This window comes from Hyla sarda, chromosome 7 (genome assembly GCF_029499605.1).
Source record: "Hyla sarda isolate aHylSar1 chromosome 7, aHylSar1.hap1, whole genome shotgun sequence".
Lineage (NCBI taxonomy): Eukaryota > Metazoa > Chordata > Amphibia > Anura > Hylidae > Hyla > Hyla sarda.
The window spans coordinates 189,528,183-189,547,030 of record NC_079195.1 but is presented as its reverse complement, the minus strand read 5'-3'; the positions used below and the strand labels follow the sequence as shown (position 1 = coordinate 189,547,030).

At 39.7% G+C, this 18,848-nt stretch overlaps 1 protein-coding gene across 2 annotated transcripts in view; it reads right to left on the bottom strand.

Moving 5' to 3' along the window:
* Positions 1-409: 409 nt before the first annotated feature.
* LOC130282929 (regulator of G-protein signaling 8-like) overlaps positions 410-18,848 on the bottom strand; it is a 60,693-nt gene continuing 42,254 nt past the window's right edge. For both annotated transcript variants that reach the window (XM_056531930.1, XM_056531929.1), the window contains exons 3-5: positions 14,147-14,211; positions 12,746-12,912; positions 410-10,547 (exon numbers count right to left, since the gene is read on the bottom strand). In XM_056531930.1, the coding sequence (XP_056387905.1) occupies positions 10,365-10,547; positions 12,746-12,912; positions 14,147-14,211 (415 nt within the window). In that variant the 3' untranslated portion in view covers positions 410-10,364. The remainder of the gene's footprint in view (positions 10,548-12,745; positions 12,913-14,146; positions 14,212-18,848) is intronic.

Genomic DNA, 18,848 nt, shown 5'->3' with positions numbered 1-18,848 from the left:
ACAAAAGTAAGCTCTTGGCTCACTTTTTTTTAACAAACGTGTCCCTAATCCCCCACATGGAGGTAACCTCACTTCAGATGGGTCCCTAACATGCTCATTCTACTCATCTCTTTTGGGCATATTGCCTCTAACTGAATGTATGCAGGAACCATACCATTTTAAAAACATCCATGTGGATGGGGTGCATGGCTAGGAGGGGTTTTTGATGAAAAAGTGCACTAAGAGCCTAAATTTTTGTGATCAAAGAGTACTGCTGCAACCATCTCTGTGTGTATTTTATCATACAAATGTAACGTACATGGACCAAAACCATATGGTTTATACAGTAAACATGACAATGTGCATGAGCCCTTACAGATTGTATAAGAAATAGAAAAATTGCCAGGACTGCAATATATATAAAAAAAAAAAAACTCACAGTTTTATATATTTTTTTTATCCATTTTTATTATCTTTTTTTTTACAAAAATGATCGACCAGAAAATAAATAATGTGTGAGGCATGCAATAGATGGAAATCGGGGAGTTAGTCATATGCCAAGTATGGTATTTCTGCATCCATTTTTGATTGTTCTTATACATGTACAGAAAAGGCCATAATTCAAGTAAAGTGAATACATCAGTATACACATGGATTCAACATAGAACATGACCACATCATTTGTTCTAGTAGCATTATATAGCATGAATAAGTGGACTCCATAGCATGAAATTCTTCTGGAGAGGTTTCACTGTATGTCCTGTCGAACAATTTTGTCATGTCAATGATTTTCCTAAAAATACATATGTATTTTTTTTATATGTCATGATAAAGTCCCTTGTGGGGAACTCAAATGATATAAATGTATTTCTTGCACTGGCGTTCAACAAAACATATTGCCTATTATTTTCTATGTTATTATTTCAGTCCAATCAGAATGATGGACACTGATAGAGAAGACATAGTCATCAAATAAGTTATACCAAGACCCAGAGTTATCCTCTATATACAGGGGCACAGCAATGGGAAACCCCATAGATAAATGATTCTCACACATGAACATACATGCTGCTACTTCAATTGTCCTCCATTCTTGTAATCACAGGGGGGGGTCCCAGTGGTAGAACCTCTTTGGTTCTAGCAGTTGTCGCTTATTCTATGGATAGTTAATAACTTTGGATCTTGGGATAACCTCTTTAAACCCTTGGTTGACCTGCCACTAATGACCATAACACAGATGTAAAAATGCATCCGTATGCTATCACAAAGCAAAAAACTCAAATTGACCACATTGTGTGAATTTACTCTTCAAGCAAATATTTCAGACCCTTTAACTTTTTTTTAACATCTTGTCATGTAGTAGCTTTGTGCTATAAAAAAAATGAAAGTTTTCCCCCATAATTCTGCACACAATACCCCATTGTGACAAATATAAAAACAGAAAATTATTCATACCCTTTGCTATGACACTTGCAATTTAGATCTGGGGGCCCCAATTTCTCACGATCATCTTGGAGATGTTTCTATACTTTGAATGGAGTCACCTGTGCTAAGTTTAGTTAACTGGACGTGATTTGGAAAGACGCAGCCCTGTCTATATAAGGTCTGACAGCTGACAATGCATATCAGAGCAGAAACCAAGCCACGAGGTGGAAGCAATTGTCTGTAGAGCTCACAGACAGGATTGTGTGGAGCCACAGCTCTAAAGAAGGGTACAACAAATATTCTGCTGCACTGTAAGTTTCCAAGAGCACAGTTGTCTATAACTGTCACATGGAAGAAGTTTGGAATAAACTTCGGAGAGCTGGCCACCAATCTAAGTAATCAGGGGGAAAATGGCCTCCAAAAATCCTGAGTGCAGGTTGAAGCAACTTCTAGTAGGTCAACCATCACCGCAGCACTTCCCAATCTGGGCTTTATGGCCAGAAGAATCATATTCTCAGTGAAAGATACATACAGTAAAAGCCCAACTAGAGAAACCCCCAAATCCAAATGTGTAAACCTTGTGGCCTAATCCCCAAGAAGACTAGAGGCTGGGATCAATGATAAGGGGCTTCAACTAAGTCCCAAGTAAAGGGTCTGAATGGTACTTCTGGCAATATTTTAGTTTTTGCTTTATTAATAAATTATCAAAGATTTCTAACATTCTGATTTCACTTTGTCATTTCGAGGTATTGAGTGCAAAATGATTGTGGGGGGGAAATTATTTTTTATTTTAGCACAAGGAATCAACATAACTAAATCTAAAAAAAGTAAAAGGGTCTGAAGATTTTTTGAATACATTATATTACAGTACTTTTAGCCAAAGTTATTTTTAGGCTAAGTTTCCACTTGTTTTTTTTCTGGCAGTTTTTGGAGTCCTGTCACTGCAGTTTTTGAGCCGAAGTCAGAAGTGGATCCATAAGGGAGGAGTATAAGTTATTCCTTTATATGTCCTATTCCTTTTGATTACACTTCCAGCTTTGGCTCAAATGCTGCAGTGGCAGTTTTCCAAAAACTGACAGAAAAAAAACAAGTGGAAACTTAGCCATAGGCAAAACTGAAGTACTCTTTTTTTTTTTTTTCTTCTTTGTTAAATAGTCTTTATTGTTTTGTTTTCCTTTCTATTATTTTTTGTTAAAAAATTTTTTTTGACTTTTGAATATGTATATCTATGGACACAATGTTATTTTTGAAAATATTTTTTTTAAACTCTATTACAGTGGTTTTTTTTACTAGCCAAAAATAGAAACATCTTCTCAACCTAAAACAGAATAAAATGATATGTTGTAGTTGACAGTTTTCATTTTAAGTTTGTTAGTCATGGTCTTCATTTTTAGCTATGTTTAACATTAGTTACAAGCTAAAAAAGACAAAGCTACAGAACCATGTGGGTTCACTCTTTACTTCACACTGAAGACTGATACACATACAATTTACATATATAGACCTATTGTCACACATTTAGGTCACTCTATGTCTTAAGAAAATTTCATATATTTTTTACACAGTTTGGATTCTAGTTTGGTGATAGGAGAGAAAAAATAGAAAGCTGTGTACAAAGCTGTAGCATTACATATGTGCACATTATTTGTAAATGGAAATGAAAATGAAATAACAGGTGACATTCTGTCACTTTGTAACATATCGAGACGGCACCAGTCTGTACTGACAGAGAATCGCTTTACAGGGCACTAGACACGTTGCTATGGTTGCAGTTAAAACGCACCAGTGAGCAAAGCGGAAAATTGATATTGGCAGCAGAAAATGTCCAAATGCAATATAAAAAGCCTATGAATAACTATACACCTATATGCAAAAGGATGAAGAGCAATGCAACAGTCAATAAGACAGAAACAGGTTCACATACTTTATACAAGGAAGGTTACACAACCAATTAAGTTAAGTTGCAATCTGTCCTGCACATCTGCATGTTATTCATATACCCCTTAATCTTTCTGCAATTCCACTCTGTACGCCACAGGTGCTGAGAAAGAAATACTAGTCAACATTGCATTTCCATGTCGCAAAACTAGACTTTACATAAGGGACATGTTGTCCTTCGGAAGACCTGGATCACACCCAATTATGACCAGTTATGCTGGTCAACTTTGAACATGGAAGTTACTGACAAAAAGTTACATAGTAACAAAAGTTTAAGGAAAAGTCTTTGACATGGTACTGTGTTGTGTTAAATGGACAATGAACTGTGTTCATATAATGTTTCGGCACCAACACTAAAGAGAGAACTCTTTCAGTTATAACCTTTTGCTTCATACTACCTCTGCATTTCACAGAAACTGAAGAGCCACAAGATGAAGTATTGATACAACCATCTCTGGATATGCTTATTGGATCCTATACTCTGATCTGATGTACATCCCCTACCATTGTCATTTATAATCTCACTGTCCTCATATGTTGCCAACAATCCAAAGGGGCTACTTAAAGCTCTTGGCCACCAATACAAAAACTATAACAAAAAAAGGCATACTTGAGTCGCCAACCCTTATATTGCTTAAATTGGGATAGTTCATCCCCACACCAGGATTGCCCGTAAATAACAAGAGAACACTTCCAAAATGTCTCCATTTTGGTGGGGTTTGCATAAACCCTGTTCCTTTTTGAGGTTCAGTTCGCAGTATCGTTGAGACTTTGGCCAAGTATGGTATAATTTGTCACCTACAGTACTGTTCTTTAGGCTCCGTGGCTGGTTGCAACTGCAACTCATAATACTGTAGATAAGCCACTGGGGCCCCTCAGACTCCAAAGCTCAGGTCTTGTTACAGCAAAACCTATAGTGAATCCCCATTTAACAGTAGGAAACACTCCATTTAACTATAGGTATGTTGCCATATGGCTGAGAAGTCTGTAGTTTGCTGATACATGCCTAGAACAATTGCTGCTGTTAAAACATAAGCACAGCTTAGAACACCTCAAAAATATTTCAATCTACACAAGGAGGTGTTATCCAGATGGGGAAACCTGTTCAGCTACAGCAATTCTAACCAAGATGAGAAATACAGAGTGCATTGCTATTAGGGAGAATAGGAGTCTCTAAGGCAAGCACTGCATATTCTTTATACAATAGCAGGCCATTGACAATTGATTTATTCTCCTGGTGACATTAATGGGACTAGCAGTTTGCTGCACATTTATGGAGCTGTTGAAGTTGAGACAGTCAGAAACAATAGCAGGTTGTTCTACTGCTGTGGTAGCATAACAAACGTTACCATACTAATGCCGCCAGGTAAGACTATACATAACAAGCAAGAAGCAAGCAGCAAGAGAGAGCCAGGAAAGTGAGTTTTTCCTGGCATATGTAGCCTTGTCTGGATTCTGTCTTATGTTGTAACTATAGTCAGAAAAATGATCAGACAGTATACGGCCATCCCACAACTAATCCTGATATTTCAACAAGTGTAGTGTTGTCCTGGTCCTAAGTACGGTCAGCTGGTTTGAGTGCAAATATTTTCCTCTGTTTTGTTTTCTATTTTGTATTTAATACTAAATATACAGCATCTTGAATTAGTCTTGTTTAAAACTACCTGGCTGTTTTGTGTACACAGCTCCTATGCACACCTATTCATTTCCATGGTTATAGACTTTAAACAAACTCTGTGCAGTCTCATCCTACAGCTATAAAGAGAGAAATGGTGCCACACTGGTTTGTTTGTTTGTAGCTTACCCTGATCTTCCCATTTTGAATTACAGATAATCTGTATATATTGGTGATATTTTCATATGACCTTGGGGTGTAGAAAACATTTATGAATCGACAATAAGATGACAATTGGACACGGTGAGATTACTGCAACTGCAATGCAACTGAATGATCCAAACAGGAAAAAGGTTGCAAACCAGACAAGAGAGGGAACTCTCAAAAATTAAGATGGGATCCCAATATGGTTCCCAACTCTGACACCCAGGACAGATTGACCTTACTATTTCCTGCATGTCTTTGGAGAGGACATAGTTCTTACCCTCCAAACCAAACAGATGGAGCAATAAGGGCAGGGCGTCTTATCACCTAGAAACCAGTAGCACGACTATATCTGCCATGAGGCCAGATAAGTATCTGGCCTCAGGCGGAGGGTTTCAGAGTCCCCGTAGGGCATCATGTTGGCACCCCTGAAATTTTTCACGAAAATTAAGTATTTCTCACAGAAAAACATGTTTTGCTGTACACATGTTTATTCCCTATGTGTGTATTGGAACTAAACCAAACATGGGAGGTAAAAAAACAAATTGGACATAATGTCACACGAAATTACAAAAATGGGCTGGACAAAATTATTGGCACCCTTCACTTAATATTTGGTTGCACACCCTTTGGAAAAAATAACTGAAATCAGTCGCTTCCTAGAACCATCAATAAGCTTCTTACACCTCTCAACCGGAACGTTGGACCACTCTTTCTTTGCAAACTGCTCCAGGTCTCTCTTATTGCAAGGGTGCCTTTTACCAAGAGCAATTTTAAGATCTCTCCACAGGTGTTCAATCGGATTTAGATCTGGACTCATTGCTGCCACTTCAGAACTCTCCAGCGCTTTGTTGCCATCCATTTCTGGGCACTTTTTGACATATGTTTGGGGTCATTGTCCTGCTAGAAGGACCCAAGATCTCAGATGCAAACACAGCTTTCTGACACTGGGCTGTACAGTGCAACCCAAAATCTGGTGGAAATCCTCAGATTTCATGATGCCTTGCACACATTCAAGGCACCCAGTGCCAGAGGCAGCAAAACAACCCCAAAACATCATTGAACCTCCACCATATTTCACTGTAGGTGCTGTGTTCTTTTCTTTGTAGGCCTCATTCCGTTTTCGGAAAACAGTAGAATGATGTGCTTTACCAAAAAGCTCTATCTTGGTCTTATCTTTCCACAAGACGTTTTCCCAGAATGATTTTGGCTTACTCAAGTTCATGTTGGCAAAATGTAGTCTTGCTTTCTTATGTCTCTGTGTCAGCAGTAAGGTCCTCCTGGGTCTCCTGCCATAGCGTTTTATTTCATTTAAATGTCAACGGATAGTTCTCGCTGACACTGATGCTCCCTGAGCCTGCAAGACAGCTTGAATATCTTTGGAACTTGTTTGGGGCTGCTTATCCATCATCCGGACTATCCTGTGTTGACACCTTTCATCAATTTTTCTCTTTCGTCCATGCCCAGGGAGATTAGCTACAGTGCCATGGGTTGCAAACTTCTTGAGAATGTTGGGCCCTGTAGACAGAGGTAAATCTAGATCTCTGGAGATGGACTTATAACCTTGAGATTGTTGATATTTTTCCACAATTTTGGTTCTCAAGTCCTCAGACAGTTCTCTTCTCCTCTTTCTGTTGTCAATGCTTAGCATGGCACACACAGACACACAATGCAAAGACTAAGTGAACGTCTCTCCTTTTTATCTGCTTTCAGGTGTGATTTTTATTTTCACCACACCTGTTACTTGCCCCAGGTGAGTTTACAGGAGCATCACTTGCTTGAAACAATCTTATTTTTCCACAATTTTGCAAGGGTGCCAAAAATTTTGTCCAGTCCATTTTTGGAGTTTGGTGTGACATTATGTCCAATTTGCTTTTTTTCCTCCCTTTTTTGGTTTAGTTCCAATACACACAAAAGGAATAAACATGTGTATAGCAAAACATGTGTTACTGCAATCCTTTTTATGTGAGAAATACTCCATTTTATTTGAAAAATTTAAGGGCTGCCAACATTTACGGCCATGACTGTATTATGTAGAGGTATACAGTGTACTTTCTTACTTATAATTGTTATTGATAGTAGAGGGCACAATTTTAGTTTTTGTATAATGCAGCAAAAAAGCTAGAGTTGACTCTATGTCTATGGTATGTACAGTATGTCATCACAGATGGTCAGAAGAGGTCACCCAACACCATTTCTCATTCTTAGTAAACACTGACATTTAGTTAGGGTGTTCCTCCAATTTTGGTGTAGCAGCTAACTAAAGCTTTTTGGAGGTATGTCTTATCTTTCTGTTTGTGTGAGATGTTAAAGGCATTTAAAACCACAGCTAAAATTTGACATTAATCAGGCCTAATACTAGTGATTCTGCATAGTGGCTCAAGCAATGATTGTCTCCACATTCCTGCTTTTCTTGACTCCCATACAAAATGCCTGCCATTCATTTTTGTGCCAACTTTGGCTTTAAACCAGAGAACATATGCAATTGCATGAACTTAAAGGAGAGCACACCAGGCTGGGTTCACAGTTTTTTTGCAGAATGTTTTTTTCACATGATATAATTTTGCATCAATTTCCATTTGTTTATTTAAATACATTAATTGACCTCAAAGGTAATAAAAACCAAATGAATCCCGTAAAAGAAATGGTTTTGGCACCATTTGAGTTCCACTAAAATAAGTAGGATCCTGCAAAGAAAAGTGTGAATGCCACCTTGAATAATATATATTGCACAAGCAAAATATGAGGTATATTTATCCCTTTGGATTGTGCTCACTACATGCAAACAGACACGTAAAACTGTTGAGTTCCTACTATAAAGACAATGGAGATTAAAAATGAGGTTACTAGTAACCATACAATGTAAAGAGATGTATTATTACAGAATTAAAGCAGCAAATACAGAATAAGGTTCTATGAGTGTCCACAAGTCCTAATATACGGTACGTTAAACTGGAGGCATAGGATGCATCTATACAGGTCTATGAAGAAGAATCTATGTGAAGGGGCATGGAAAGATTCAATGAGATTGGAAAACACTGGTCTTCTTTTATTCCAGTCTTGTTCATTGTCTATGTCTGGTATTGCAGCTCAGCCTCATTGAGGTGAATGTTAAGTGGTGTTGAAATTTTGTAATGTATCTTATGTATATCTTTTTTCTCTACAAATCAGATGCCTTTTGTCCCCATCCTCCCTCCTAAAATCTTCTCAGTTCATCAAAGTCTCAGGTTACAGCAGCCTATCCAAGTCTATGGAGAGGGGAGTGAAGAAGAGAGAAAGGAGATGGGAGAGGCTGGAGAGAGACAAAAGGAAATAATGCAACATAAAAAGACTGATTGGGCTTATAGGGAGTATCAGTGCTGTATTCACAGCCTACACTGCATAGTTATGGTATATAATGTCTTTCATGTTTACAGTATACAGAAGACCTCATAACAGTCTACACCCACTAGCTCAGGAACACCTGTAGGTTATACAAGGGCCAGAAAAAGTGCTACTCCTTATGTATACACGACATCTCATTCTGAAAAGTTACTTGAAATAACAACATTTACACTTTAAGATATCAGGGTTTGCTTCCAATATACAGTGAAAAAACTGCTATCAGTTAATATACAGTATATGAAACCATGTTTTGGGGTAGATTTCACAGACTTTACCATGTCGATTGTAGGAGACAATATGATGTTTTCAGAACACTTCACAACTCACATCATCCCATTAAAACTATAGCCATTACTGTTTTACCGACAACAGTTGGTCGATGACCTACTCGGTATAGAAGCCTTTTAACCTCGTGATAGAAAAGGAAGGATTGGGCATGTTGAAATCTCTTCAATGGCCAGAGATATGCAGAAAAGGAGTCCTAAGGTAAATATGTATGTTTGTGGGGATAAAGGGAAATAGTGTGCTTAGCCAAGTCACACATTTATCATTTTAAGATCCCTTTGTATGACCGAGGACAATTTGTATCTTTGAATAAAAAGAAAAATAACTAGGTTCTGATTATTATCTGTTCTAGGAATTCAAACATCTAAAGTTCTCATTCATAGACGTCAAATGCTGATGCACCATAACTGAGTAATCCCATTGATTTCTCCTCAGTATCCCACCCTAAATTAATATTATTGAGCTAACCATTAAGACGTCCATTTATCTGAGGAAGCTTTGATAACCCTCCTCTTCTCGCTTACTCCTTTAATCTCATTATATAAAAATATAATTAAAAAAAATGTAATTACATTTTCTTTTTCTTAGAAAATAAACTGTGTGCATAGCTTTCATGTGGTGGTTGAGGACTCGCCAAGCACTGTGTACTGTATTATGCCTTGGATTGGCACTGGTTGAGAACATGGCACGCAATGTGATTAGGCATAACTCCTTGCCTTCCAAATATTGAAGAATCATGTGTCATTATATATTTTTGGCTCTGATATTTTTTCAGTAATGTGGCATTGACCACCAGTGTTGCTTTCTTCCTCAGAAATTAAAGATTCCATAAGTAACTCCCTTGGAGATCACACTCGTACGATGAGTGATTTCTTAATTTAACCACGTCAAGCTGGTTGGGATAATGAATGACCTGGAGGAAAGTTTCTTCATTTACCTCAATGTGATAGTTGTAACTTGATCATCGCTTGCTCTAACGTAATGTTCTTAGAAATACATTTAAATTCCTTATAGCTTCACTTTTAAGAGACAGGATTTTCTCAGAGGCCCCATTGTTTACACCGGAAGAAATTTTTTTAAACCTAATTTCCAACAAAAGCCCTGGTAGATGTGTCCATTAAAGTCTATTCCTCTGGGACATTATAGTCAAATGAGACAAATACACTACAGATACACAACGTGGCATGTTCAGTTAATAACATTTTGCTGCAATGACCAGAATGAACAAATTGAGAACAAGTGGTGGATTTTGGACCTTTTCTTCAGTTGTATGTGATATGCCCATTTTTTGAGCTACTTGATCTTCGCTCCATCTTCTATTTTGTAGGGTAGATTACCTTTTGCTCTTAATATTAACAAATAGCTTAAGGATAGCCAGATGATGACGAAGATGAGATGTGTGGCATTGGCAGTGAAGATGCTGTATTGTCTCAAGCAGTCATAACTAAGTCATCTCAGTCTTCCTGGCCATAGTGCAAGACGGTGTTCTTAGGATGGAAAAGTGACATCTGTGTCTCTGCAGCCACTCACGCAACTAACATGGGCTCTTCTGAGTGTGGCTAAGAAGGTCATTATAGATCTGTGAGCGTAGAAACCTCGGGTAGGAATCCCTTTCCATTAGGCTGCGTACTCTCAGTTGGGCAAGGTCGAAACAAGACAAAGTTGGATGCTGAAGGTTTCGTTTAGTCATTTCTCTGGTTGGGTAATCTATGTTAACCTTTAGAATAACAAGAAAATATATGAAGATATAAATAATAAAGTTTAACATTATCACTAAACTCTCAAGAAGACAGAAAAACCGGCACCACACGTAATTCCTTGTACGGCAAACAGGTATGACAGCCTAAAAATGGATTCAGGTGTGTTCAGGTAGCAACGGTGGGCGGCGTTGCACGCTGACTGTAGAAATAATGTATATGTCACCAAAGAAAAGCAAAAGCGGAGCGCTCACTGTCAGTAGTTGCAAACAGTTCACCGAGGATCTATGGCTTCATAGGTCATGTCGATCCAAGCAGGAAGGTGGCAGGTGGATCCAGGGGGAGCCCTGACGTCTGAGCTCCCCTAGGATCCACCTGCTGCCTCCCTGCTTGGATTGACATGACCTATGAAGCCATAGATCCTTGGTGAACTGTTTGCAACTACTGACGGTGAGCGCTCCACTTTTGCTTTTCTTTGGTGACATATAAAGTTTAACATTACATTGAACATCCAAAAGTGTGCTACAAAGTCAGAGTATGGCAATTCAATAAATGGCAGGTCACAGGTGTATAGGATATGGACACCTGGTGCAGAAGTGCCATATTTACTAAAATGGGGCTGAGTCACACAAGATACTGCCTATAGCTGCCCATACACATAAGCTGTTGTCTTAATGGTCACTCGCTAGGTTTTCCGATCCACCCATACATATGCTGCGCATAGCATGTATGTCTTTTTAATGTGGAGAAGGGAGAAAGCCACTGCTGACACGCTTGGCACAGCTTATCTTCCCAAGTACAAAAGGACCAAACAGCTGAAATCCAACATGCCTAATCCTTTACCCCCTAAAATCAGCCATCAGGGGAAAGCCATGAGGTTGGCTGTTTACACATGTAATAGATTTAACCAACACACATATTTAATGCATATGGCCAGATTAGGAACGTGTCTCTAGTACAATAAGCACAGACAGCCCCTTTCTATTTTCTCACATGCTTATAGAGTCAGGATGGATATACATTGGATTCATCTCAGATGAACCTGCAGGACTAACTGACTATCTGATGCGTATGTGTGCCAATGGATGATGTCAGAAGAAGCAGTTGAACTACAACATACCTGACAACAGTTTACACATATGAGAGACAGGAGAGACAGCTGTCAATCAACCAAGAATTTGGCTAACAGCCATCTATTCTGCATGGACAGCTTCTTGTGTGGTTAAAAACATGGAATTTTGTTGGTTTTCACCTTACTGGATCAGAACATAGAAGGGTTTCCTTACAAAAATGTATTATGTGAATTCAAGACAAACCCTTTTTACATTAAAGTACCTATGTTGAATGTTTAAAGGGGTACTCTGCCCCGAGACATCTTATTCCCTAACGGCGGGACCCCCGGGATCTCCCTGCTGCACCCGGCGTTCGTTTAGAGGCTTGTGGTGTCACGGACGCACCCCCTTCCATAGACTTGCATTGAGGGGGCATGGCCATGATGTCACAAGTGGGCGTGCCCGTGACGTCATGAGCCTCCGCCCCGTATCGCCAGTCATCCGGCACGGAGCGAAGATCGCTCCGTGCACCGGATGTCTGGGGTGCCGCAGCCAAGATCGTATCCACACACCACTTTGCTTCTGTAGTTAAAGACATCCAAATTAAGTTATCCTTATCAATTTCTTATAAAATCTTCATAACATTTGAATAATATCATTTTAGCTTCCTGGTCCAATGACTAACTAATCTCAGAAGACTGTAAAATATTCCTATCAATGTCTAAATATAAGGACAAAATCTTTGTTTTAATTGGAAAAGAAGGGCATATGATTCATGGCAGCAACTTTTAATGACCTACTGAACATCTGAATCACCAGTGCGGCATAGATGGAATATGCTTAAGGAAATGTAATGACCTCATGACAAGTAGTGCTCAGTGGTTATATTCAAAATCGCAAGTTATTTTAGTGAATTATTCCAAAAGGTTGTGTTACTATAGTTTCATTTCATTAAAATATATCTGGTGTTATATATGGTATTCCTGTTGAATATCATGGTAGCACAAGACCAAACTAGTACAAACTGGGAAGCGACACAAATATTAACAAATAGATTATTATCAACAAATTATATTTTATCAACAAATATTTTTAACAAATATATTATCTATTAACAAATAGAATTATTGTCTTATAAGTGCACCTTGAGGGTTATCCTAGCTTACCTCTCTAGGAGCTTGAACATCAATGTATTCCTGAAAAATACGACGGGCTTTTGCAGGCAATTTGTTCATTGAGCGGGTCTTCCTGTAGTCCTCACAGGCAATCCAGAACTCCAGGTTTTCCTCACTGAATTCAGTTTGTAGGAAGGCACGAAATGCAGAGCGACCATCTATAGAAGGAAACCCATGATTATTGACCACATAACAAAACATGTTTACAAAGTCAAAGATGAAGAGGGGCACTTGAAAGAACATTCAAGGCGTATGCCTGTATATTTTTATTTCACTATTATCACTCAATTAATTTGACTATAACAGTTGTTAAAGGGAGAGTGTCAATAAAAAATAACACATTGTTTAAATAAACTGTTTATAGTGTCTGATTGTGGGGTGGTTGACCTCTAGGTCCCTCTGTTGATCTCCACAATGGGGCCCTAAATCTCCCAGCTGCTTGGAGCATTGGGTAGGCATGCAAGCCATGCTTTCTCTGTGAAAACACTGGAGATAAGCAAGCGCTGTACTCAGTTATGTCCGGCGCTCCCATAGATGCATGGAGCATGTCCCGACTCCTAAAACCATGGCACTGAGAGATCCATTCTGGAGATAGAGTCAGACGTCAGAGCCCCAGAAATCAGACTTTTAACCTGGTGATAGAAGATACATTTTTAAACACTTGATTGCCCTTTTGAGGCTGGTGTCACACAAAAAAAAATGCTACTTCACTTTCTGGGCCAGCCCCATATATGTCAGTGCAAAACATTCTATATGCCACTAATGTATATTTTCCCTGGACATTATTCAACAATACATTTATGTAATACAGAATTTAAGGTACCCAAACAAATATTATTCACTAGAAATGTTTTTGCATGTGTGAGAAACATCAAAACCTAGAATGGAGGCCTTTTTCCTAAGAACCCATAGCAACAAGTACAGCACTGTACTTGCGTCTCTTTGTCACTACCATAGAAATACATGGAGAGTGTGCCGCCTACAACACGCGCTCCTCACTGAGAGCCAGGGTCCCTTTCCATAGATTGCTGTAGGTCCCAGTGGTCAGACCCTCTACGATAATGCACTTATTCCCTATCCTGTGGATAGGGGATAAGATAGTTTTCACCGGAGAATTCCTTTAATATGATCTGAATACAATATTATAACTGTTTATGGCCTTATGTCTAGCGCCCTTCTCCATTTTTCATTTAAACACATGTGACAATCTATACAATTTATCTCTGCATAGTTTGTTTAATAGACAATTATAATGGTGTCGCCATTCCATTACGATAACACAGGAAGACCATTATTGCAGCTTTGTTATTGTTGTCTGCATTCCAGATTCATTAAGACAAAGGGAAAACAATCAATCCAGGATCCAGCATCTGCCAAGTTCTCTCTACTTACATTTATGAGACAAGAGCAGATCGAATGACCGAGCCCATCTTCTGGCTTCTTCTGCAGTCAGTCGTCTGTGGGAGCGAAAGAGATACTTAATCCTTGACTTGTTGGTTCTAGAACACAGGAAGCAAGCAGAGAACTGTCCACAACAGATATTCAGTTAAATATTTACTATATTGGAAATAGGACATGGAAAAAGGGAAAACAATTTGAATTATCTAAAATGAAGGCAAAAATATTGTGTAAATGTCTCATATTTAAATAAATAAATAAATGCATTTTCTAATAATATATATAAAAAACTAATAAAACATTTCATAAGAAGTTATATCTGTCCCTTAAAGGGGTACTCCCACGTAATTTTAATTTATCCCTTGTAACCGGGCTGCCACTATTAGAATAATAAACTTATGTTACCTCCCCCACTCCTTATCAATTTCCCATCCTCCAGCTCCTGGTTTTGGTGCCCAATATGTCAATCTGCTGCTCAGCTAATCGATGTCTTAGCTGGTAATAGGCTAAGCGGTACTGTAATGTAACGGGCCTAAGCATTTGGAAGAAAGCGGAGCATGGGCCTATTACACAACAATGATGCTCAGCCTATTGACCAGCCACGACAGGACATCGCTGTGACAGGTGATTAGATTAGCGCAGTGTGACACGTCAGGCACCAAAACAAGGAAGAAGAGGGCCGGAAGACAGAATACCTATATTAGCGGCACTGCCGAGGTATAAAGGGAATTACATCATCTAAAATATGATAACTACTTCTGCAATGTGGTTTGGATGCTGACCTGGTCCTTGTGGTCCCTTTGTTTTGGGTATCAACGAGGGCCACATACCTTATGATCTCTGTCTAATGTCAAATGTCCACTCCAAATTGAAAGCCACACACTATACCTGTTAATCAATTTAGGCATCTATTCTCCTTTAACCCCTTAAGGACCAAGCCCATTTTCACCTTTAAAGGGTTATCCACCATACGGTGGATTTAGTACGTACCTGGTAGACAGTATGTCACGATTCGGCTGGCTGGAGGTGGATCCTCTGTGCCAGAGAGGGATTGGCGTGGACCGTGTTGGTGGACCGGTTCTAAGTTGCTACTGGTATTCATCAGAGCCCGCCGCAAAGCGGGATGGTCTTGCAGCGGCGATAGCAACCAGGTCGTATCCACCAGCAACGGCTCAACCTCTCTGACTGCTGAAGATAGGCGCGGTACAAGGGAGTAGACAAGAGCAAGGTCGGACGTAGCAGAAGGTCAGGGCAGGCAGCAAGGATCGTAGTCAGGGTCAACGGCAGGAGGTCTGGAACACAGACTAGGAACACACAAGGAAACGCTTTCACTGGCACAATGGCAACAAGATCCGGCGAGGGAGTGCAGGGAAAGTGAGGTATAAGTAGGGAGTTCACAGGTGAACACACTGATTAAGCCTGCTGCGCCAATCAGTGGCGCAGTGGCCCTTTAAATTGCAGAGACCCGGCGCGCGCGCCCTAAGGAGCGGGGCCGCGCGCGCCGGGACAAGACAGACGGGGAACGAGTCAGGTACGGGAGCCGGGATGCGCATCGCGAGCGGGCGCCTCCCGCATTGCGAATCGCATCCCGGCTGAGAGGGATATTGCAGCGCACCCGGTCAGCAGGTCTGACCGGGGCGCTGCAAATGCAAGGATGCTGCGAGCGCTCCGGGGAGGAGCGGGGACCCGGAGCGCTCGGCGTAACACAGTAATGGACATGCTTAGGAAGGATCTGCGCTTGTCTTATGGTTAAATGGCTATGCTGTGAGATTAACACTTTGGCTAGTTATTTGTGAACTGGTATTTCCTTTTTGAGTTTTCTTCTTTTCCTACAAATACCAGAATTACATTTTCCTCCCTCCCACACATCAGCCACCCCACCCATTGAAACATAAATGAGCTTCATCCATTCAAAAGACCCATGGTTTTCAATCAGGCTGACTACAGCTGTTGCATTAGTTGCAGATTGATCTCTCTCCCACCAAGTGATCGCTCCACCCATTGAAGCAGACAGGCTCCCTGTCATCAGCTGACTAGAGAGTCAGGTCTCGGCCGCATTGCAACCTGGGAAAGATCTGAGACAACAGTCATTTTATATGCTGTTAAAAATAAATATTGGGGTGAAAATCACAGAATAATTGTGAGAAAACCGTCACACACAGGTATAGACACTATATTATGAACTACACTAACTGTACAGCCCCTGTAGCATAGTCAAATAAAAAAAATTCCTGGAATACCCTTTTAAAGACCAGAGCATTTTTTGCACATCTGCCACTGTCACTTTAAGCATTAATAACTCTAGGATGCTTTTACTTATTAATTTGATTCTGAAAAAGTTTTTTCGTGACATATTCTAATTTAACATAGTGGTAAATTTTCGTTGATACTTGCCTCATTTCTTGGTAAAAAATTCCAAAGTTTGAAGCTCTCTGCTTGTAAGGAAAATAGACATACCAAATAGATTATATATTGATTCACATATACAATATGTCTACTTTATGTTTGCATCATAAACTTGACATGTTTTTACTTTTGGAAGACATCAGAGGGCTTCAAAGTTCAGTGGCAATTTTTCAATTTTTCACGAAATTTTCACAATCTGAATTTTCAGGTATCAATTCAGTTTTGAAGTGGATTTGAAGGGCTTTCATATTAGAAATACCCCATTAATGACACCATAATAGAAACTGCACCCCTCAAAGTATTAAAAATGACATTAAGAAAGTTTGTTAACCCTTTAGGTGTTTCACAGGAATAGCAGCAAAGTGAAGGAGATAATTCAAAATTGCTTGTTCTTGTAGACCCAGTTTTTTTTTATTTTTACAAGGGGTAAGAAAAAGCCCCCGAAAATTTGTAACCCAATTTCTCTTGTGTAAGGAAATACCTCATATGGGGATATAAAGAGGGCTCAGATGTTTCAATGAAAAAAAAAATTTCACTAAAGTGCATTCCCCCCCCCCCCAAATTGACCATATTAACAAAGGGTAATAGGAGAAATACCCCATGTTAGGACGTAAAATGCTCTGCGGGCAAACTACAATGCTCAGAAGAGAAGGAGTCACATTTGGCTTTTGGAAAGCAAATATTGCCTAAATGTCGCATTTATGAAGCCCCTATGGTGCCAGAACAGCAAAAATAACAAACAAAAAACACGTTGCATACTATTTTGGAAACTGCATCCCTCAAGGAACGTAGCAAGGGATACAGTGAGTCTTAACACCCTTCAGGTGTTTGACGACTTTTCATTAAAGTCGGATGTGTAAATGAAAATTTAATTTTTTTTCACTAAAATGCAGTTTTTTCACCAAATTTTACATTTTTACAAGGGGTAATAAGAGAAAATGCCCCCCAAAATTTGTAACCCCCATTTCTTCTGAGTATGGAAATACCCCATGTGATGACGTCAAGTGCTCTGCTGGCGCACTACAATGCTCAGAATAGAAGGAGCGCCATTTAGCTTTTGGAGAGAGAATTTGTTTGGAATGGAAGTCAGGGGGCCATGTGCGTTTACAAAGCCCCCCGTGGTACCAGAACAGATGTGACCCCCATATGACCCCATTTTGGAAACCTCTCACAGAATTTAATAAGGGGTGCAGTGAGCATTTACACCCCACTGGTGTTTGACAGATCTTTGAAATGGTGGGCTGTGCAAAAGAAAAATTAAATCTGTCTGACACCTGTGGGGTGTAAATGCTCACTGCACCCCTTATAACATAATGTGAGGGGTGTAGTTTCCAAAATGGGGTCACATGTGGGGGGTTCCATTGTTCTGGCACTATGGGGGCTTTGTAAACACGTGTCCTTCAATTCCCCAAAAAATTCTCTCCAAAAGCCCAATGTCGCACATTCTCTTCTGAGCATTGTAGTTCGCCCACAAAGCACTTTACATCCACATATGGGGTGTGTTCTTTTTCAGAAGAAATGGAGTTACAAGTTTTTGGGAGCTTTTTTTCCTATTTTCCCTTGTGAAAATGAAAAATTTAGGGTAACACCCGAATTTTAGTAAAAAAAATTTTTTTTTCATTTTCCCATCCAACTTTAAAGAAAATTTGTCAAACACCTATGGGGTGTTAAGGCTCACTATGCCCCTTGTTACGTTCTGTGAGGGGTGCAGTTTCCAAAATAGGGTCACATGTGGGTATTTATTTTTTTGCATTTATGTCAGAACCACTGTAAAATCAGCCACCCCTCTGTGCAAATCACCAATTTAGACATCAAATGTACATAGTGCGCTCTCACTCCTGAGCCTTGTTGTGCGTCCGCAGAGCATTTTACGCCCACATATGGGGTATTTCCGTACTCTTTTTGTGGGTCTTTTTTTCTTTTACCTCTTGTATGGGGCAACAAGTATGGGGCAACACCAGCATGTTAGTGTCATTTTTTTAATTTTTTTACACTAACAGGCTGGTGTTGACCCCAACTCTTCCTTTTCATAAGGGTTAAAAGGAGAAAAAGCCCCCCAAAATTTGTAATGCAATTACTCCCAAGTACGGAAATACCCCATATGTGGCCCTAAACTCTTTCCTTGAAATTCGACAGGGCTCCGAAGTGAGAAAGCAGCATGAGCATTTGAGGACTAAATTGGGGATTGCACAGGGGTGGACATAGGGATATTCTACGCCAGTGAATCCCAAACAGGGTGCCTCCAGCTTTTGCTAAACTCCCAGCATGCCTGGGCAGTCAGTGGCTGTCT